The sequence below is a fragment of the Marmota flaviventris genome, chromosome 4 (genome assembly GCF_047511675.1).
Source record: "Marmota flaviventris isolate mMarFla1 chromosome 4, mMarFla1.hap1, whole genome shotgun sequence".
Lineage (NCBI taxonomy): Eukaryota > Metazoa > Chordata > Mammalia > Rodentia > Sciuridae > Marmota > Marmota flaviventris.
In genome coordinates this window covers 24,189,299-24,211,482 of record NC_092501.1, presented here as the reverse complement: position 1 = coordinate 24,211,482, position 22,184 = coordinate 24,189,299, and the positions used below count along the sequence as shown (strand labels likewise).

Sequence of the window (22,184 nt, the reverse complement as noted above, 5' to 3'; positions counted from 1 at the left end):
CTTAAAAGAACAAGTCACAGAAGCAAAGCTTCTGTTTACCTGGTTGACAACCATCTCGGCCTTCACTCTCCTTTCAAAGAGTTTTTTCAAAAGTTCATCAAAGCTCTGTGTGCTTTCTTGAATTGAGTTTTGAAGTTTCTTCAATTCTGTTTCTAATGACTGAAAAGAAGGCCATAGTGAAGTTAGAGTTTAGGAATATCGGGTGCTCCCAGGATGGGATGTTGCATTTTGCCCCTAGGGAGGGGCAGGAGGAAGGCAGAGCTTGTGAGGTGTTCTGAAACCTCAGTCCCTTCAACCAGAGATTCTCCACTTGGATACTGGGTGTCTGGGGTTTTTGCTTTAAAATGATTACTTTGCAGAGGAGGGATAAAAATCACTAATGATAGCTAATGATACAGCCAAAAGTAGGCCTGGTAAAACAAACTGCAGTAAATTTTTTCAGAAAACTCTGACTCCCTTTATAGGATAGTAATTTCCAGATATATAATTTGGCCCTAAAAAAAATTTTCTTGCTTTTATTTTTCCCCCAAGCTTTGAATTCCTTTTCATGAAAATTTTATATATTTTTCCACATTATTTTATTGTGCATTATAGTTGTACATAATGTTGGAATTTGTTGAATATTTGAATATGCACAAAATAGAACAATATAATTTGGTAAATATGCACTCCCCTGCACATTCTCCCTTCCTCTCTACCACCTAACCCCTGGTCCCTTTCCTCTATTGATCTCTTTTTTTTTTTTTTTCATGAGATCCCCATTCTGCCACATTTCGTTTCCTTTTTTTCTCTCTAGCTTCCACGTATGAAAGAAAACATACAACCCTTGAACTTCTGAGTTTGGCTTATTTTACTTAACATAATGGTTTCAAGTGTCATCTGTTTTCCTGCAAATGACATAATTTCATTTTTCTTTTTTTATTCTTAATTACATATCTTTGATAACAAAAAAATATAAGACAGACACCAATGTCAGACTTGACGTTGAACCACCCTATTAAATGTAGGAATAGGAAAACAAAATTTTGACCATCTTAAGAATAAGATCTGCCTTGCTATTTTAATTTCAATGAGTTGGAATCCAGACACCATGTATATTCATTTGCCAATTTGACTCAGCTGTTCTTCTAGAACTACTATTTCTGAGATTCTGACTTAACACAGTATACTACACACTTTTTTTTGGTAGTTTAGAAAGGTGTTAAGTAGATGCATTCATGTCGGTGATTTTAGTCTGTTTTCATTGATTCTACTCTGTCAGCATTATTTTCACAAAGTGTCCTGGGGATCATGGTGATCTCAGTTACTAAGATCCATACAAGCTATCTTACAATTCTCTGAAGAAACCTTCAACTTCAGGTTTTGCTCCCTGCAAATTTTACAAAGCGACACCTGCTAGCTATGAAGATTAGGTATCTCCCAGATAGTCTACACTCTCTTAAAATCTAACTTAATATCATAACCGATGTGATTCTGCAATCTGTATTTGGGGTAAAATTGGGAGTTCAAAACCCACTTGAAACAAATGTATGAAATATGATATGTCAAGAGCTTTGTAATGTTTTGAACAACCAATAAAAAAAATAAATAAATAGAGAATCATGTCATCAACAACAAAAAAAATCATGATCATTACATTAAGGCATAATAAAATAACAAAATATTACAAACCATATCTACTATGATAAATGAAAGAATTTCTATGTTTTTACTACTATTTTTCCTATAGTAGTAAAAGTACTATTAGTATTGACTCAAGGAAGAGAAAAATATAGTGACCCAAAGACCAAGGTAAAAATAATTTTTTCCTTTCAGACCAGGAAAACCTGATAAGGTAAAAACAAATGATTACAAAATAACTGCAATTATAGAGTTAAATTACAACTGTAATTGCTAGTTGTTAAAAAAAATGAAGCCCTAGATTTGAGAAGAGTAATCTACTTTCAAAATGTGTGCTAATACTAGACAGAAGGCCAGAAAAATTGAGGAAATATTTAACTGTTTTGTACTCAACTGTTGAGTACAAAACATTCTTGGTAAGTAGAGAGTTAAGGTTTTTCCATATAACTAATATAAAAATTAGACTATTTCCAATCTTACTCCACACTTAATGTACCTTCTATTTGAGTTCTTCACTTCTTCAATGTGGAAAAGAAGGAATTTACTTTGGGACTTCTGAAAGCTTTATTAAAGTCAAATAGCAAAGAAGAGAAGACAAGCATTTTTCCAGTCTACAATCATGAGCAAGAAGTTGAAAAGACCATGTCAGCTGAATCCATCCTGGATGAATTTCTATGACTAGTTATTGTCCAAGGAAAGAGGCCATGGAGTCATCTGGCCTCTGCCGTTTCATTCTGTAGGTCTCCATTTCCTCTTCGGTGGGTTCCCAAGTTTCATATATGCTATTGTAAGGCCGTTTCCCCTCATCAACCTGCATGATCTCCTTGACATGAAGAAGGCGTGCCTCCCCTGCATTCAGTGCCTTTTTCAAGTTTCTTCATCATCACTATCTGAGCTGCTCTTTCGGTGTTTCTTCTTTTTCTTTTTCTCTTCTTTTAGTTTTTCTTGATGCATTTCCATGAGGGTTTGAGTTTTTTTCACAGATTCTTCTCCACTTACATCATTTATAATACATTCATCTGAATTAACAATATCCTTCCCAGCTTCTCCAGTATAATAGGAATACTTGAAAAAAGAGTGACAGCATTTGTATCCCCATCAGCCATCCTTCCAGTAAGATCCCAAGATAGTGTATGGTTGTGAAGTGTATGGTTGTGAATCTTTACATCCTCCTCCTATTTGGAGCAGGCAGCAGCTCGCACTTGTCCTTTGATGTCTGTACCATGTCTTGAGTATTTTACATAGTCTTCAGTCTGGGCTAAAAGTAATTCAGCTGGAGGAGCATCCCAAGTGTTCTTGGCCACCATACTTTTTTTTTTTAAGAGAGAGAGAGAGAGAGAATTTTAATATTTATTTTTTAGTTTTCGGTGGACACAACATCTTTCTTTGTATGTGGTGCTGAGGATCAAACCCGGGCCACAGGCATGCCAGGCGAGTGCACTACCGCTTGAGCCACATTCCCAGCCCCCACCATACTTTTCTAGAATGTTTTCTTTCTGCTGTTCTTTGAAAGTCTTCTTTTTTGACTTTGAAGGACTTATACAATAGCTCTAGTTTTGTAGGATCTGCCTGTAGATGCACTTCAGATCCTTTGTCATAGGCTTCCCAAGCAAACAACTGTGTCTGAGCCATTGAGATGGTATCTCCTGTGTATCTAACGAAGTTATCTCCTGCAAAACTCACTTCATCTGGATTCTTTCCTGCATTAGCATAAGGATTCTCTCATTGCTCTAGTGTTTGGATCATAGTAGGCAGAATTTGGATCTTATCTCAAGTATTTTGCAATATCTTCTCGAATCCTGAGATTTCGGGCAGTAATTCGTCTCTTAGAGTCAAAATTCTGTCCTGACATGTCAATATCATCTGCATATTTGCTTCATCCTCATCTTCACTATTGTGATCTTTCTCCTTTGGGAATTTGGTTCCTCTTCTCCCCACTGTGTTTTGGAGAATTAGCTTGTTCCACTAGTTTTCCTGAGGCTAATTCTTACAGTTTCTGGGCTTTCAAAGTTTGTTTGTCCAGATCAACTTTTGGCATATTCTTCCACAATTTTCATGTGTTCTTCTGGATTATAGCCATTCCACCGATCTCTTTTTTCATCATAGTCAAACATCAGTTGAGGCTGGACATGTTCATCTGGAGCTATATTAGAACCTGTAAAATTGGCTCCAACTCGCCTAGGTTTCTCAAAGCAGTCTTTCTTTTTGTGTATCATGGCCCCACAATTTTCACATGCTCCTTTGCGGTACTTAGTAGTTATGGAATTCTCTTTTACTCCCCTCTTGTGCCATTCCCCAGATGAGCTGAATTACTTTTGTTTCTCTGGTTGTGGTCTCTGATGATTTAAAATAGGTCTTCTTGATGGATCAATGTATCATATGGCACTGAAGAAATATACTGAGGAATATGAGGACTGATGTCTTTTCCCTCTTCATCAACTTCTGCTGGAGCATTACCCAGTTTTCACTTTTCTTCTAGCTCCTCCTTCTTTCTCTAGTCCTCTCGAGTCATCTTCTTTGGTTCCTCCAAATTCATTTCTTTGTATCCCGATAGGGGTGCTGCATTAACCGTGTCCACTGCTGCGGCTGAGATAATGACCTCGCCTGGTCAGGCCGCAGCCTACACCAAAACCATCCGATAGTCCGGCAATGTTTACTTCTGGGCTTTCTGCCTCCTCCCGGGAGGCACTGCGGTAATTTCCGGACAACCAACACATGCGCACTCTCATTTTTCCTTACGGTTGAATAAAAATGCCATTGTGTATATATACCACATTTTATTTACCCACTCATCCATTGATGGATACCTAGACTTGTTTCATAGTTTGGGTATTGTGAATTGTGCTGCTATAAATATGGGTCTGTATATGTCACTATAGTAATTCTTTAGGATAGACACCAAGGAATGGATTTTACAGTGGTTCCATGCCTAGTCTTTTGAGGAACCTCCATACTGATTTCCTTAGTGGTTGTACCAATTTACAATCCCAACAGTGAAAAAGTGTTTCTTTTTCTCCACATCTTCTCCAGGATTTATTTTTGTTTGTATTCCTGATGACTACTATTTTATTTTTTATATTATAATTTTTATATTTAATTTTTTTTATATCACTGAAAAAAATACCAGCGTTAGGGAAGAAGTGGAGGTATGAGATGAACCAAGATAGGTAATGAGTAGAATTATGGATTGAGGTTTTAGGCAAGTGCTATCTTAGGTTAAAATACAAGTCAGAATTGCAGTGAATAAAAATATAACAGGTTAACAAAAGGTTCAAAGAACTTGTTCATAAGATGCAGCTTCAAAAAAAGGTAGAAATCAGTCCTGTCTTGAATGAGGGAAGTATGATTTTACTTCCCTCACAGAAGCATAGATATCATCACTTGGTTATACACCATAGTCTTTTATATCTCTATTAGAATGGTAAGCAGTTTTAATGTGGGAATGTTTCTTTGTGATAGAAGAAGATAAAAAGTAGCAGAACTGCACTGCAGAAACTTGGAATAAGAACTGTAAACTAAGTGCTACACCATTGTCTGTACCATTCTTTTCTCAAATCCTTTCCTTGTGAGAACAAATCAAGCAGAAACATTACTGAACTCAGATGGCTACAGACAGGAGAGAACAATCCCTCACAGTGACTTGCATGTGCCAGAATTGGTGTCTGTTAAACAAGAATGAATGGAACAAACAAATGGTAACAATGTGGGAAATGTTGAAATCAATAAGAACTTTCAAAAACCACTGCTCAAAATTCTTTTTGTTTTAAATTGTTCTCTTTGAAGTTCTCTAAATTTAAAATTTACTTCTCTAAAATCTTCTAAATTCTTGAGAATTTAAGCTGAGATGCCATTCTTAAGCCACTAAAGACACTGAGAAATAAAAAAATTGAAAAAATATTGAAACAAGGCCGCCGAGAAGCCCTTGTTCCCGCTGCCGGGAAGGAGAGTCTGGTGCCGACAAGATGGCGGACGGGGAGCTGAACGTGGACAGCCTCATCACCCGCCTGCTGGAGGTACGAGGATGTCAGGATGTCGTCCAGGAAAGATTGTGCAGATGACTGAAGCAGAAGTCCGGGGCTTGTGTATCAAGTCTCGTGAAATCTTCCTCAGCCAGCCTATTCTTTTGGAATTGGAGGCACCACTGAAAATTTGTGGAGATATTCATGGACAGTATACAGATTTACTGAGATTATTTGAATATGGAGGTTTCCTACCAGAAGCCAACTATCTTTTCTTAGGAGATTATGTGGACAGAGGAAAGCAGTCTTTGGAAACCATTTGTTTGCTATTGGCTTATAAAATCAAATATCCAGAGAACTTCTTTCTCTTAAGAGGAAATCATGAATGTGCTAGCATCAATCGCATTTATGGATTCTATGATGAATGCAAACGAAGGTTTAATATTAAATTGTGGAAGACCTTCACTGATTGTTTTAACTGTCTGCCTATAGCTGCCATTGTGGATGAGAAGATCTTCTGTTGTCATGGAGGACTATCACCAGACTTGCAATCTATGGAGCAGATTCGGAGAATTATGAGACCCACTGATGTCCCTGATACAGGTTTACTCTGTGATTTGCTGTGGTCTGACCCAGATAAGGATGTGCAAGGCTGGGGAGAAACTGATCGTGGTGTTTCCTTTACTTTTGGAGCTGATGTAGTCAGTAAATTTCTGAATCGTCATGATTTAGACTTGATTTGTCGAGCTCATCAGGTGGTGGAAGATGGATATGAATTTTTTGCTAAACGACAATTGGTGACCCTATTTTCAGCCCCAAATTACTGTGGCGAGTTTGACAATGCTGGTGGAATGATGAGTGTGGATGAAACTTTGATGTGTTCATTTCAGATATTGAAACTATCTGAAAAGAAAGCTAAGTACCAGTATGGTGGACTGAACTCTGGACGTCATGTCACTCCACCTCGAACAGCTAATCCTCCGAAGAAAAGGTGAAGAAAGGAATTCTATAAAGAAACCATCAGATTTGTTAAGGACATACTTCATAATATATAAGTGTGCACTGTAAAACCATCCAGCCATTTGACACCCTTTATGATGTCACACCTTTAACTTAAGGAGCCGGGTAAAGGATCTTAAATTTTTTTCTAATAGAAAGATGTGCTACACTGTATTGTAATAAGTATACTCTGTTATAATATTCAACAAAAGAAGTTAAATCCAAATTCAAAATTATCCATTAAAGTTACATCTTCATGTACCACAATTTTTAAAGTTGAAAAGCATCCCAGTTAAACTAGATGTGATAGTTAAATCAGATGAAAGCATGATGATCCATCTGTGTAATGTGGTTTTAGTGTTGCTTGGTTGTTTAATTATTTTGGGCTTGTTTTGTTTGTTTGTTTGTTTTTGCTAGAATAATGGAAACTATTTTTAATTTTTTTCTGAAACATTTTTAAAAGTGAAACATGGGAAGAGCTTTAAAGACATTCACCAACTATTATTTTCCTTTACTTATCTATTTGCTCTTACTAAGAAAACATGCCTCATTACAGTAAAAGGAATTTTAGAGATTGATAGTTTTAAAAATATGCAAACTATTCAATCCAATAATTTTTAATCAAACAGTTTGGGTATACATACAGCTGATAGTGAATATTTTGCTTTTTACAGAAATTGCCACTGATTTGGATTTGTGCACTCTAATTTTTAACTTATTGATGCTCTATTGTGCAGTAGCATTTCATTTAATTTTAAGATAAGGCTCATATAGTATATCACCCAACTAGTTGGTAATGTGATTATGTGGTACCTTGGCTTTAGGTTTTAATTCGCACGAAACACCTTTTGGCATGCCTACTTCCTGATAACACCCTCACCTGCATCAGTTTTGTTTTTGGGGTTTTTGTTGTTGTTTGTTTTTAGATCCACAGAACATGAGAATCCTTTTTTTGACAAGCCTTGGAAAGCTGACACTATTTTCCTCCCTCTGTACGAAGGATGTATTTAAAATGGATGCTGGTCAGTGGGACATATTGTCAACTATGGGTATTGGGTGCTTCACTGTCTAATATTGCCATGTGAATGTTGTATACGATTGTAAGGCTGTGTCACTAAAGATTTAATTCTGGTTTTTCATAATCAAAGGTCATATGATATTGTATAGATATGCTTTTTAGTGAACTATAGTAGCAATAATTTCTGTACATGATCAAGAGTTTATTGCAGCATTTCTTTTCTTGTTTTTGTTTTGTTTTGTTTTGTTTTAAGGGTTAGAATTAACAATGGCAAGGAGTAGAAAAGTCAACATAAAGATTTTAGAAGGAGAACTTATAGGACAGGTTTGTGATTCATTGGATGTGATTCTAAAATCTTTTATTGAGCATTGTCAAATTTGTAAGCTTCACAGGGATGGACATCATATTTATAATACCCTTCTATATGTGCTACCATAGACGTGAAATTCTTGACCTTAATATTGTCTTTGAAAATGTTAAATTGAGAATTCTGTTAACTTACATTTTATGGATTGGCGCATTGTATTACTGCAAGAAATATTTGATTTTCAGCACAGTGCAAAAGTTCTTTAAAATGCATATGTCTTTTTTTCCTAATTCCATTTTGTTTTAAAGTACATTTTAAACGTAGTTTTCTCATTTAGTAAAAGTTGTCTAATTGATATGAAAAAAAGAAAAGAAAAAAGAAAAAATATTGAAACAAAACCCTGGATATGGTAGATTATGTTGATTTTTGGATCTTCTGACCTTTCTATACTTATCTCTTTCTTCATTTAACTCCTTGACTTTTTTCTCATATTCTTTGAATTGTTTCCTTTCCTCTTCTGTCCACAGTGCATCGGGCTTTATCATGAAAGCAGGCTGAGGAATCACCTGACAATAGAAAGAAACACACATGCTCGCTCAAATGGAAATGCATCAGTACTGTAAAAGCTCAGAGGTATGGTTACAGTTTGAAGAAATAAAAAAGCAAAGGCCCTTTAATAGGGTTGGCAAGGGCCAGGTCCCGCAGTACACACCTATAATCCCAGAGATTCAGAAGCCTGAGGCAGATAGATTGCAAGTTCAAGGCCAATCTGGGCAATTTTGGACCTTGTCTCAAATTGAAACATGAAAAGGGCTATGGATGTAGCTCAGTGGTAAAACACTCATGAGTTCAGTCCCCAGTACCACCAAACAAAACAAGACAAACAAAAAGTCGATAAGGACAATAGCCTAACACACTTTTACTAAAGAGTATGAACATCATGACTATTGTTCTGTGACTCTGGAGAGTGAGAGCAGTTTAGGATATACCTGGACCCTTAGGTGACAGAGGTGTGTGCAGAACTACACCTGTACTGCAGGTGTTAGAGTTGAAGTGGTATCCCTGCCTTTGGTAGAGAACAAAACCACTGTGGTTTGTTGGTGCTCATTTGCTTCTTGTGAGAATGGAAGCCAATTTTTTTTCTTATTTGCCTACTGTGTATGTTTATAGGGTACTATAAGGTTGTCTAATATTTTTTTGCCATAGAATTTGTACAAAATGGTGAAATGTAAGTGTATTTCAACTCTGCTATACCTTTCACAAGGAGGGCCAGATATCTCACCATTTTCAAAATGTCTTCCTTCTTGACTTCCAGAACACCTCCCATCATGTCCATCAGGGCTCTGTTTCTAACGTCCAAACCCTGAGAAAAAGCCAGGGTCAGAGAGGGCAGCTGAGACAGTGCTCTGACCCCAGGGGCACCTCCCACCTGGTGTTAGGATGACCACTTTAGGATAGGGAATGGTGGCAGTGGTATGGAAGAGAGAACGGAGGAAGCCAGATGAGGTTCAAGTGGCCTCTGGACCAAGACAATTATCTTTATGTGCTTCTATACTGGGATACAAGTATCTCTAAAGGAAAGAGGGTCTTGGGTATTATTTGGACAGAGCTGCATACCTGTGAATGAAGCCATCGCTCTGTTTCATGGGGTGAAATCAATTCTGTTTTGGCTTTTTGCCATGGAGAAACATGTTTTTGAGCTGTAATCTAAAAGAGAAAATACAGCTTTCTGCTGGTATTCTTACAAAATCCAAACCAAACTTTCCTTCTATACACTGGGAGGAAATTAAATAGTACTGTGAGAATTAAATTAGTACAATCCATATTTTGCATTCAGTTTCTGTTTTGGAATGAAGATAAAGTCTAAAATGAGAGGGCTAGAAGAATAGATCTTTACTTTTCTCTTAGTTTTCAGCTCTGTCTCATCACTGAAGAGATTTGATTTAGATGAAGGGTGAGGGGAAGGGAGGTCAAAGAAGTGTCACCTAAGTCAAATCCTGAAAGGTGTCCTAAGAGATCAAGAGCTTGGGGCATTCTAAGAACTGTGGGCAGTAAAGCATGGGCAGAAGGGAGGGAGAGCAGCTGGACAAGACGAGGGCAGGGAGATGGTCAGGAAGGTGGGTTGTATCCCAAGTGCCCTGGGCAGCCATTGCAGGGGGTCAGGCACAGCAGGAAGTCACATCTGACTTGCAAAGAGATCTCTCTCCTGAACATAGACTGATGGGAGCTCAAGAAAAAGCAGGCATGGGGGTTTACTGCACGTGCAAAGGGATTGCCTTGAGCTGGGCCCTGAGCAGTGGCAGAATGAGGTCTTGGTTTTCACCTTGCTCCAGCTCCCAGGTCACATAGCAAAGAGACCAGGGAAAAATGACTTGTAGAAGTTAAACAAGTGCAAAGGTTAGGACAATGTCCTCAGAAGCAAATGGTTTGGGTCCAGTCTGTTACTAATTAGCCAAGAAACTGTGGCTAAGCTACTTAATTTCTCTGTCCCTCACTTTCCTTATCTGTGAAATAGAGGCAATGTTAGGGCTTACCTTCTATGGATGTAGAATTATATATTCATTCTCATCTATCTAGGACACTTAGAATGGGGCCTAGCAGCTAATAGGGACGGTGAAAATATTTCTTCTAAACACCAGTATTATCTTTTGCCCCAAAGTAGTCAAATTGGTTTCATATGAACAATAGTTTTTCTTTGAGTATTCTCCAGCATTTTTTTCTTTCAAAAAAATGAAATATGGTCATATTTTGTTTTCTTTAGGCATTCTTTTCGCAACTGCCTATGCTTTGAAGAAGGCTGTCCACAAGTCCCTTTCCTTGGTATCTGTACTGCCCACCAAAGATCTAGATAATGACTCCATTGGTCTTTTTCCCACAGAGTGGTTCAACCCCTCTGGTTCAAGCACTGGGCCAACACTGGGCCAAGGAGCCCCTTCCCAGGCAAGCCTAGAACTGGGACCAAGATAATCTAATTCAGACCAGCTGCTCTCTTGGTAGAGGAGATACAAAGTAGAAATTCCTAGAAGAATCTTATATGCTCAGATAAGTAAGCTAGGAGATAAAGAAAGAGGGCCCTGGACTCCCCATAAAGCTCTAGTCTTTGCTGCCGGTTTCTTCCTAGGTGCAGTGTCCAAATCTTCCCTGGACTCCCTGGGGTCCATAAAAGAAATTCTCAATACTGCAGCTCTATCCTCTGTTTTTATTATCTATAAATGAGCATGCTAGCTAATACAGTTGTTTGCAATAATATAAAGAAGAAGGTGAACAAATAGGATCTGGGAGAAATCTGAGAAAGAGGGAAGAGATGATGGGGCCAGCCATACCTCATGATCCTCTACAACAAAGGTTCTCTCTGGTTTCTCACAGTCTTCAAATTCTGGTTGCCAGACTGTTTCCTCCAACTCCAGATCTGAAATAATTTCTCTAATTCTAACATTTCTTTCCGTCACACGTGTGATTTCAAACTCTTTTTGTTTATATGCAGCATCAAACTCATTATTGAAAGCAGTTTTTACCTTGTAAATGATATCCTGAAATATCAATATGTTACTGAAAAACACACCACATCTCATATCTTTACTAGTAACATGATCCCAAGTTACACTTTCCCTCCAAGGTCAGTCCTGAAATTATCTTTTAAGAAGGTAAAATGAATCTTCCTGGAATGCCATTTGTATCAAGCCATTTCTTGATTCGATAATTGACAGTGGCATCCAACCATAGGTAGGATTAAGGCAACCATATTCCATAATCTACTTTCTGAAATGTAAGCTGTCATTCAATGTGCAAGTATGATGATAAATGTTCAGGTGGGTGATGTGCACACAGAGGCTCATTGAGCAATTCTCTCTACTTTTGTGCATGAATTTTTTAAAAAAAAAAATCTCTTTTTTAGAATCTTGTGGCAGATGTAGAGAGGAAGAAATGGCCAATACAGAGTGTTTAGAGAAGCTTCCAGAGAAGTCCACCAGGCACAATATTCTTTCTGTAGCTATAGGGTCAGGTCATTCTCAGGCAAGAGAGAACCTGAGCTCACCAGAAGGATCAGTCAATAGCCAGAGAGAAAGTGAGTCCAGATGGGTTGCTACCACTCCTAATGGCTCAACTCAAAGTGGCCTTTATGTTACTGTCAGAGTTCAGCCTATACTTCTATGTTATTGGGGAAGAAGCCATTAAATTGGAAAAAAATGATCTTAACACTTAGCCCCAGAGTTTCTCTTGGGCTGAAATTACCTCTTTGTAGGAATAAAGTAGCAAGAAGGTGATGCCTGGGGCATGAGTCTGCAGAAGCTGGGCCACAAAAGGTAACTGAACCGTTCTTAGAATAAATTGAGGGCTTATTCTCTGAGGAATAAAGGGTTAGAATAGAAGAAGGAAAGGAAAGGAAGTGAGAGCTGAGTAACATGACAGGAAGCTAGAACTTGAATTGCAGACATGGCTGAAGGACTTTTAAGAAAAGGAATAGCTAACATTAAATTTCAAACTATCTACAGTCTCAGGCATTGCATTTTCAAAAATTATGCCTATGCCTACAGCCTCAAAATTATCTAATTCCCATGACCGGGAACCTCTAGAGCACCTTAGGGTCTTCTCCATAGACAGATGTGTTATGAGATTGACTTGTTTAGTGGAGAAGTAAAGAGGAAGGGACTTATTCTAGAACCCAGAATGTACCAAAATTCTTAGAGAACAAATTATATTTCCTCAGTTAAGCAGATAAATAAGCAGTTGTGTCTCAACCTTAAAAGGAGATCCTAAATGAAACTTGAGTTACTGAGAAGATGGAATCCAAGAGTTTCTTTGAACTGACTAAAGATCTAAACAGAAGAATGGTTTGTGGTATCAGCCAGTGTAAAGTATTCTTTAGAAAATGTGAGATCACAGAACCCAGTTTGAAGGGATGGAGACAACTCTTGTACATAAGCTCTGTCTGTGGACATGGATGGTAGCCATCTGTGTGTTTCTTTATGCACTTTGATGAAATCATTTGATTGGAATTAGGTTTCAATGTGAGCACTTTAAAGACATCTCATAAGAGTTTCAGAGATTTTTAAGAATAAAGAGAAAAGCCACCCACTTTTAGTAAGGTAATTTGGTTGATCTTCTCCTCTCTGGAGTGAAGTTCCAATTGGCTTGATAACAAAGAGGTATCTACCCCAAAATCAGTACTCAGACTACCAAGCAGGTAATTGGGCAAGTTGGAGTCTCTGATTATCTTATCTTCATCTTCTTCTTCTTCATCATCTTCTTCATGACGCTTTTTAACCAAGGAGACTGCAGATTGAACCTCTGAAATTTCCTTCCGTAACTGAATAGAGAAAAAGATTACATGGAAGTCATGCAATAAGAAAAATTCTCTAAAGGACAATTTTGCAACAATTTAATTATTTTAACAACCATCTTAAGAGGTTAAATCATCTTGCCAACAATTTAATTCAAGGTGATAGGATCCTGAAACCACCACAGAAGAAATTAAAGCTCCAGAAACTGACAAACTGTAAACCAAAGAACAAAAATGACCCTGAACACTACATAATATTGATATTTGTGTGTCAGGATGATACCCACTTGTAAATACTTCAAGTTTTTCTTGGTATGTAAGCATTAAAAAGTAAACAAACTTGTTCACATGGGACTAGAGGGTGTAGGTTAAGATTTACATAAGCCTTCATTTTATGTTTTGGAGAAAGAGTAGATGCAAAGTTCTGGCCAAAACAAAGCTATAACAAAGGACCATTTTCTTTCTTTCTTTCTTTTTTTTTTAAACTGATTTCACAGAAATTATTTTTTTAAAAAAAAAGTGGGGCTGTTTTAGGGAAACTGCATTTACATCAAAATAGATTCTAGTTCATCTTTGTTGGTTAATTTAAAACACAACCCCAAATGGTAAGGTAGAGTGAGAAGGGAGTATAGACCTCTGAGCAAAATAAGAACAAAACACCAATTGTTGTTTTTAAAAGCATATCCTTGGTATCTGATGGCTAGCCAGTGTTGGATTTACTATATGGATATAGGTCCTGTGTTTATTAGAATATATCCTGTAAACTGGGCGAGGTGGCGCATACCTGTAATCCCAGGGGCTCGGGAGGCTGAGGCAGGAGGATCATGAGTTCAAATCCAGCCTCAGCAATTTAATGAGGTCCCAAGCAACTTACTGAAACCGTGTCTCAAAATAAAAAGTAAAAAGAGCTGGGGATGTGGCTCAGTGGTAAAACACCTCTAGGTCTAACCTTTAGTATCCAAAAAGAAAGAAAGAAAAGAATAAAAGAATGTATCCTGCAAATTAGAAATAAAAATATAAATGGAACAAAATACATATATAAAAATGCACACAATATATTAACTTATTATCCTAAATTGTATCCTAACTCAAGTCTGTATGAAGGAAACCCTAAAATAAATCACATCACTTATATAAAAATTGTACTTTAAGACACTCTGCTTCAATCTTCTTTTGCTGCAAGACTGTCTTCAATTCCTTCAGCTCTTCACTTGAGCGCTCTTTCATCGGGAAGTTCTCGACCACATAAGGGATGTGAAAGCACTTGGGAAACAAGCAAGAGGAAGTAAATTCATTTTTTAAAATAGTTGTAGATGGACAGCATGCCTTTATTTTATTTGTTTATTTTTATGTGGTGCTAGGATCGAACCCAGTGCCTTACATGTGTGAGAGGCAAGTGCTCTGCCACTGAGCTACAGCCCCAGCCCCAATAAATTCATTTTGAGTATAATTGTGGGTATGTGGGGATGAGGTGTGGGGTGTTTTCTCTGACTAAAATTAACTCATGGGATATTATGCCATGAGTAAAATTGGCACTGGAAATTTTAAAAATAAAATGAGGCATGCCATTAGTATTGGTTAGACTTTGTACATAACACTTTGAAGGATTTCTTTCTAGAGCAATGGTTCTCAGCTAGAAAACTATTCTGCCTCCCTTCCCCTCACCCACACCTGGCAATGTCTGGAGACATTTTTAAATTTTTATTACTGGAGGTGTGGGGTGCTCTTATCTAGTAGTCAGAGACCGGGAATGTTGCTGAACATCTCTAATACATAGGATGGTCCTATGACAAGTGATGGTCCAGCCCCAAATATGCCACTTTTGGGAAACCTTGTTCTAGAGAGAAACTCAATCGTGTCAAGGTAGGGTCAATACATGCTTCATTATCCAAATATGTGTGGGTTTTTGTGTGTGTGACATTTGAAAGTGAAGAAGGTGCTGTAAATAGTTACTGTAGGTCCACAGACATAAACTCAAGACTTTTGGTCACACTGTATAAAGAGGTAAATTAAAATAGCTTCTTAAGAGCACACTCATACATTGCTGGTGGGACTGCAAATTGGTGCAGCCAATCTGGAAAATAGTAGATTTTGGAATGGAACCACCATTTGATCCAGCTATCCGACTCTTTGTTTTATACCCACAGGACTTAAAAACAGCATACTACAGGGACACAGCTATATCAATGTTTGTAGCAGCACAATTCACAATAGCTAAATTATGGAACTGACCTAGATGCCCTTCAGTAGACAATGGACAGGGAAACTTGGTATACATGCACAATGGAACATTACTCAGCATTAAAAGAGAGAAAATCATGGCATTTGCAGGTAAATGGATGAAGTTGGAGAATATAATGCTAAGTGAAGCAAGCCAATCCCCCAAAACCAAAAGCTGAATGTTTTCTTTGATATGAGGATGCAGATGCATAATGGCGATTAGGGAGGAGCATGGGAAGAATGGAGGATCTTTAGATAGGGCAAAGGGGAGGGAGGGGAAAGGAAGGGGCAAGAGGGTAGGAATGATGGGGAATGAGTTAGCATCATTACCCTAAGTATAAGACGTGAATGGTGTGAAAATACTTTGTATACAACCAGTGTCTTGAAAAATTTTGTTCTATGTGTGTGATATGAAATGAATTGTATTCTGCCATCATGTATAACAAATCAGAATAAAAAAATTTAAAAAAATAGCTCCTTAGAAAATGCAAAGGCAGGCAGAGGTATAGATGTGAACAATACGTTGTATCCCACCTTTTGAGCTGTGTGGACCGTGAATGAGGTGGGCTTTTGGAGTAGACAAATACTAAGACCTGGAGACAGGGAGTGTTGCAGCGGAAAGAAAGATGGGGTGCTAAAGCCAATCTTAAGAGGTGCTGGTTTGGAAGCACATGGGGACTGAGCAGAGGGAAGAAAGCATTAAGAGAAAGCAATACCTCTAGGTGGAAGTCAGTGTAGGAAGAGGCAGGGCATGCTTCAAATGCTTTGCTACATGTGGATTTTCTTTTTAAAAACTGTTGTTAAATGTTATGCCATGAGACTTTGGTTGAAAATTCTCAGCAGCCAAGGTTTTTGGGGTTGTGTCCTTTACCTTAAGTGCTCGGCCCTTCACAGCCATGGCATTCCAGCATTCTTCTTTGATAACCTCAGTCAGGTAGCCCTTGGCTAGATTGTGCATCTCTACATCCTTTCTTATCTTGAAGCACATGGATGAAGGGAAAAGTTAAAAATGAAAGTGTGGCCTCTTAGAACAAAATCATCTTATCGTAAATGCACTACCAAGGTAAGTCATGGCTATGTTTGAGGTGGGACAGTTTGATTATCTTTCCCCAACACTTTTTGAGCTACATTGCCTAGAGATGAACGTCTGGAGTGCAAGCCGTGCCCCTGAAAACAGTTCCTGAAGGGTACATCTGTAGGCTGTATTCCCTTCCCTGAAGACTGGGGTGGCAACACAAATGCCTCCAAGGGCAGCCATGTCATACCCATGAGCACAGGGGGTTCTGAGGACAGATCCCTCACCCAGGGGAGCTGGACTACTGATGCTCACAGACCTGGCTGGTTGGAATAGCCAGGAAGCGACACTACTGTGCCAAGTCTACTTTTTCTCAGAGGAGTTTGAAATTCATATTATGAATTAAGCTGGCTTTTAGATCTCTGGATATATTTTTAAATTTTTATTACTGGAGGTATGGGATGCTCCTGTCTTGTAGACAGAGCCTGGAGATGTTACTAAACATCTCCAATACATAGGATAGCCCCACCACAAATATCTCTGAATTACCAGAGATCTAAAAGCCAGCTTAATTCTTTCTAACACATATTTGAAGTGCCAGTGACCTCTGGGAGTCTTTATTGTATATAATTCCCATACTACTGATGTCCACAATAAAAAAATCTACCACTTACTCTTAGAGATCAGATAACTTACATTTATCCATTTAGAATCAAATGTCCTACTTTAATTAGTTTTATCTGCTGATATCACTTAACAGGTAAGTAATTAGATATCCCTATTTTAATGGAGTTTGCGAAAAGACCTGGTATGACCATGAAACCCATAGCCCTTAGTTCTAAAGATCTTCTCCAGACCTTTTGTTTGCATCTCACTTGGTTGGCAAGTTGATTAATAAACTAGCTAAGAACAGTATTTCTAAGACTTAAAAATGTCCTTTTAGCTAGGTGCAGTAGCATATGCCTATAATCCCAGTGACTTGGGATGCTGAGGCAGGAAGATCACAAGTTCAAGTCCAGCCTGGGCAACTTAGCAAGGCCCTGTCTCAAAATAAAAAATGAAAAGGGATGGAGATATAGCTCAGAGGTAGAGCATCCTTGAGTTCAATTCCCAGTGCCCTCCTCCAAAATATCTTTCTGTTATTTCTTTTATTTTTTATTATGTACTTTTTAAAAAAAATAGTTGTAGCTGGATACAATATCTTTATTTTGTTTATTTATTTTTATGTGGTGCTGAGGATCAAACCCAGGGCCTTGCACCTGCTAGGTGAGCACTCTACTGCTGAGCCACAACCCCAGCCCCTATTATGTACTTTTTAATTGTATTAATTTGCATTTCATTTCTTTTTTATTCTGATCCCCTGACTTAATGATTTATATAGCCATTTTGGCATATCCGTTGTCAGAAGCTGTGCGACCCCTGCCCCTCAGCCTTCCTCTCCCCACTGCTGGGCTATCTAGTTAACTATTCCACTCCCTGGGGCCATGTTCAGATAATCATTGTTGGGCTTTGGTCTCCTCCCTGTTGTTGAGATCCAGGATGGGGCTGACTAGTAGCCTCCTCTGTTTAGGACTGGGATCCCTCAGTGGTAGGTGTCACTAACTCTCCGACAACATGTGGAAAGCTAGCTGGGTTTAGGGTACCATTTGCTAGCATTCTTCTGGATCCCTATCACATCCAATTCAGGGCTGGTATCTCTTCAAAAGCAAAGAGCTCAGGTAGGCTAACATGGGTGCTTAGATGAACTCTTTCCCTACCTTGGCCACCTCCTCTTCACTTTCTTCATGGAGCCTTTCCAGTTCCTCAAGATCCAGGCCGAACTCCTGTTGCTCTAATTTTGCAATATTATCCAGTTTCTCATTTTCTTCCATCATATTCAGAACCTAAATTTTCAAGTAAGAAAGGATGATGACAAGAATTGTAGATGGCAACCAATAAAAAAATAGATGTTCTGTTTATCTAAATATACTACTGAGTAAAGAGTCACTTTATAGACTTATTGTGGTTATTAAAGTGTTAAGGTTTTATCCTTAGAAATTCATTTATCTAATAACTAAAACACCCAAAATAAACAAGCTCATCACAAGCTAGTTTTAAAATTCAAGTGGAAAATAAATATGCATAAAAATCCATTTAAAAATAGAGCAAAAAGATAATTACTCTCAAGATATAAAATTATATTATAAAATTAGAATAATTAAAATGTTTTAGTATTGGCTCAGGAAAAGATCAATCAATCTCAGAATCCAGAATCCAGAAACAAGCTGGGTATAGTGGTGTATACCAGTGATCCCAGCAACTTGAAAGGCTGAGGTAGGAGGATTGAAAGTTCAAGGCCAGCCTGCGCAACCTTAGCAAGACCCTGTCTCAAAATAAAAAAATAAAAAGAGATGGGGATGTATCTCAGTGGTAGAGCGCCCCTGGGTTTAATCCCCAGAATCACAAAGAAAAAAAAATGAAAAAGAGAATCCAGAGATACTCCTGTACACTTGGGAATCCAGTGATTTAGAAAGAATTCACTGCAAATCAGTGGCAAAAGAATGGCACATTCAGTTAAAAAACTTTGGGGAGATGGGTTATTTACTTGAAAAAAAAATCAAGTTAGAACCAGACCTCATATACTATCTCGTAATAAATCATACGAGTAAGTAAAGGAGCATCAGAAGGAAATAAGTGAGACTTTGGAAGTCTTTTTTGTCTTTTAATAGGGTCTTACTTATGCTTCCCAGGTTGATCTCCAGCTTCTGGGCTCAAACCATCTTCCTGCATCAGCCTCCTGAGTAGGTAGGAATTCTGGCACACATTACCACACCCAGGCTTGGGAAGGCTTTTTTAAGTCAGACACAAAAAATATAAAGCTAAATAGAAAATGATCCATACACCCAGACCATGCCATAATTTTTAACCTTTGTATTAATAAAAGGCACATTATGAAAGGTTAAGAGACAAGACAGTAAACATTTTTGTAGATTGAACCACATATTTTCACAGAAAATATTTGTAGGTTGAACTATATAAAATAGTAGTTTTAAGCAGTTCAGCCTAATAATGACTACCTCTAGATTTTCCCCATGTACACCTCCATGCTCTTTTTTCCTTTTTGCCTGATCAGGTTAAGATAAAGCAAGACAGCCTTAGAAATTACATGCTAAAGACGGCAGGGTCTCCAGCAGCCTGGGTCTCTGAATGACTACATGGAACAGAGCAGCTGCCAACCTGAAGGGTCACCCAAGACTGTTACATGAGGATGAAATAAACTTCTCATTCTTCTATGCCATTATACTTTTTGTGTTTATTTGTTACCACAGGGTAGGTAATCCTAATGATCATGATCATTTATATATATATATATATATATATATATATATATATATATATATATAAATTTAAAATTAAGAATTCCTAAAATCAAGAACAAGAAGGCCAACAACACAATAGCAAAATGTGCAAGGCATGAACAGAGGATTCAGTCTTTAGAGTCATGAAAAGGTGCTGACCTCATCAGTAATCAGGAACATAAAGAAAACAGGGAGGAAATTACCAAAGCAATAATTTTAGAACATTTCCTGGTACTGAAAGATAAAGTTTTCCTATTAAAAGGACTGACCAATGTCTAGCATATAAAAGGGAAAAGAAAACCAAAAACCTAGGCACCTGGTAGGACTTGGAGGATACATTCAAATAGGAGGATTAAAGAGAGGCACTTTTAAAATAGATGTGGCAGGGTACAGAAACCAGCAATGTACCATAAAGCATCCTGAGCTAGCACCTGTGGGAAGCTATCATTCCTTGTCTGAAAGGCCAGGGTTGGAAGTAGTTACTGGAACTTAGCCCTTCATGAGAGGGCTGGTAGTCACTGCTAACTCATAACCTATGAGAAAATAAGAACTCTGACTTTAGTCTCCTGCCCTTCAGTCTCATATAGTTACCATACCTTGCCACTTCCAAAGTGGAAGTCAAATGGCAAAAGAGGGCATTCTTGCTGCCAGAAAGGCCAGCCTCTAGGGGGTTCAGAGCATGGCGGAAATGGTAGCACAGTTCATATATATCTACACCAGCAAACCTAGAAAATCCATCAACATGTTGAGATTCATAACCTTGAAATTTCTAAACATCAGGATAAAAAGAGGACCCTATGAGTTTCCAGAGATAAAAATATTATTGCCTACAAAGAACTGGGAATAAAAAAGGCACTAGACTCTCTAAAGCAAACACTATAAGTCAGGAGACAATGGAGTAGGCCTTCAAAATTCTGAGGGGAAATTACTGTGCACCTTTGCAAACCACCGAAGAAATATGAGAGCAGGATAAAGACATTTTAAGAAAAACCAAATCTCACACAATATTTTTCACCTGTATGTTTTTTCAAGAACAGCACCAAAGCACAGTGCTAGGGACAGCCACTATTCATGCTGGATTACATTTGAATGGCATCCAAGAAGCACAGTTCTGCTCTAAAGTATGTTCCCAAGCCTGGAACAGAGGTCCTGCTGAGGAAACTACTGGAAGATGCATGCCAAGGGGGGAAAAAAAAAACCAACAAAACACTCAGGACCCAGGAAATAAGGCTTCCAACTCAGGAGGCAGATAAGAGAATTTCCCAGGAAGATGGCCTTGAGAGTGCCTGGCCTTGAGAGCAAGGGGCTTAGACTGGAGCCAGAAGATGGAAAGCTGTAGAAGGGAGTTTGAAAAAAATAAGAGCATACTATCATCTGATTGATTACCTCAGGTATTTGTATTGAGAAGAGTTTTGTTTTTTTTTTTTTAGCATGTCAGGAGTTTAAATAGGTAATAAGTGCATAGGCTAATCATAATATACAGTATAACTCATGCTCATGTTTGAAGATTTACATAACTGTAATAGTTTGTATACTGAGCTGGATTGATCTGTATGGGGGGTGTGTGTGTATAATAGAATCCACCTTCTTTTATACTAGCAAGCTCATAGTTAGCATCCAAATTGAAATCTCAAGAAACAGCAGTATTAAGATGGCCATTTAGAAACCTGGAGGTAAAGAGCCAAAAGAAAAAGTGGAAAAAATTAAAAACAGCTACCTCAGAAGTACAGGAATCAGAGCAGGGAGAAGCAGGGCAGAGGCTGCTTTTAAAACATTTTTGATTATGTTACTTATTATCTAACTTACAAATATGTATATGTATAACTTTGATAAAAATAAGTATGAAAATATCATGTAAAATAGGGCATTTGGGGAAGACACTATTTAGATAGAGTGTAATATGGGAAAAATTCAACTGTCAAAGTACCCCAGAAACTTCAGCTTGTAGGCAGAGGAAAAAAAGGGTGTGGCTTCCTATTGTGCTAGACAAAATGAAGTTTGAAAAGTGATCTTAGACAACAGGTCAAGTGGATTAGTGTAGGAAATCACAGCACTTACAGTTTTAGCAAGTTCTTTGATTCCTCTTCTTATCTCTTTCCTTTTCTGGGAAAACATTTTAATTTCCTTTTCAACTGCCTGAAATGGAGCAAGAACATCACTCAACAAAGCAAGAGAAATGGTAGGGGGGAAAATGATACATGCTTAGATAGATAGGTAGATGGCCCTTCTCTAGAAAGAGAAATAAAACACTACCAGATGAATAATAAACACATCCATGAAATAAAGCCATTGTGACACTTTGCTTAAATCTAACTGTACTATGAAGGGACTATTGAAGCATCTCAAAACTGATGCCAATGGAAAGAAAATAATTAAATAGTGAAAAATTAAATAGTGACTAATTGACCAAGGAAAAGTGATGGGCTC

The 22,184-nt window shown here is 38.0% G+C and overlaps 1 protein-coding gene and 2 pseudogenes across 1 annotated transcript in view; 1 reads left to right on the top strand and 2 right to left on the bottom strand.

The window, feature by feature from the left end:
• Positions 1-22,184, bottom strand: part of Cfap43 (cilia and flagella associated protein 43) — an 88,502-nt gene that overhangs the window by 12,695 nt on the left and 53,623 nt on the right. The window contains exons 19-28 of the mRNA XM_027929930.3: positions 21,816-21,893; positions 18,177-18,302; positions 16,276-16,380; positions 14,331-14,447; positions 12,981-13,211; positions 11,227-11,433; positions 9,521-9,610; positions 9,186-9,266; positions 8,344-8,469; positions 40-159 (exon numbers count right to left, since the gene is read on the bottom strand). Of these exons, the coding sequence (XP_027785731.2) occupies positions 40-159; positions 8,344-8,469; positions 9,186-9,266; positions 9,521-9,610; positions 11,227-11,433; positions 12,981-13,211; positions 14,331-14,447; positions 16,276-16,380; positions 18,177-18,302; positions 21,816-21,893 (1,281 nt within the window). The remainder of the gene's footprint in view (positions 1-39; positions 160-8,343; positions 8,470-9,185; positions 9,267-9,520; positions 9,611-11,226; positions 11,434-12,980; positions 13,212-14,330; positions 14,448-16,275; positions 16,381-18,176; positions 18,303-21,815; positions 21,894-22,184) is intronic.
• Positions 2,250-4,378, bottom strand: LOC114088497 (pre-mRNA-splicing factor SLU7-like; annotated as a pseudogene).
• Positions 5,534-8,160, top strand: LOC114088386 (serine/threonine-protein phosphatase PP1-beta catalytic subunit pseudogene; annotated as a pseudogene).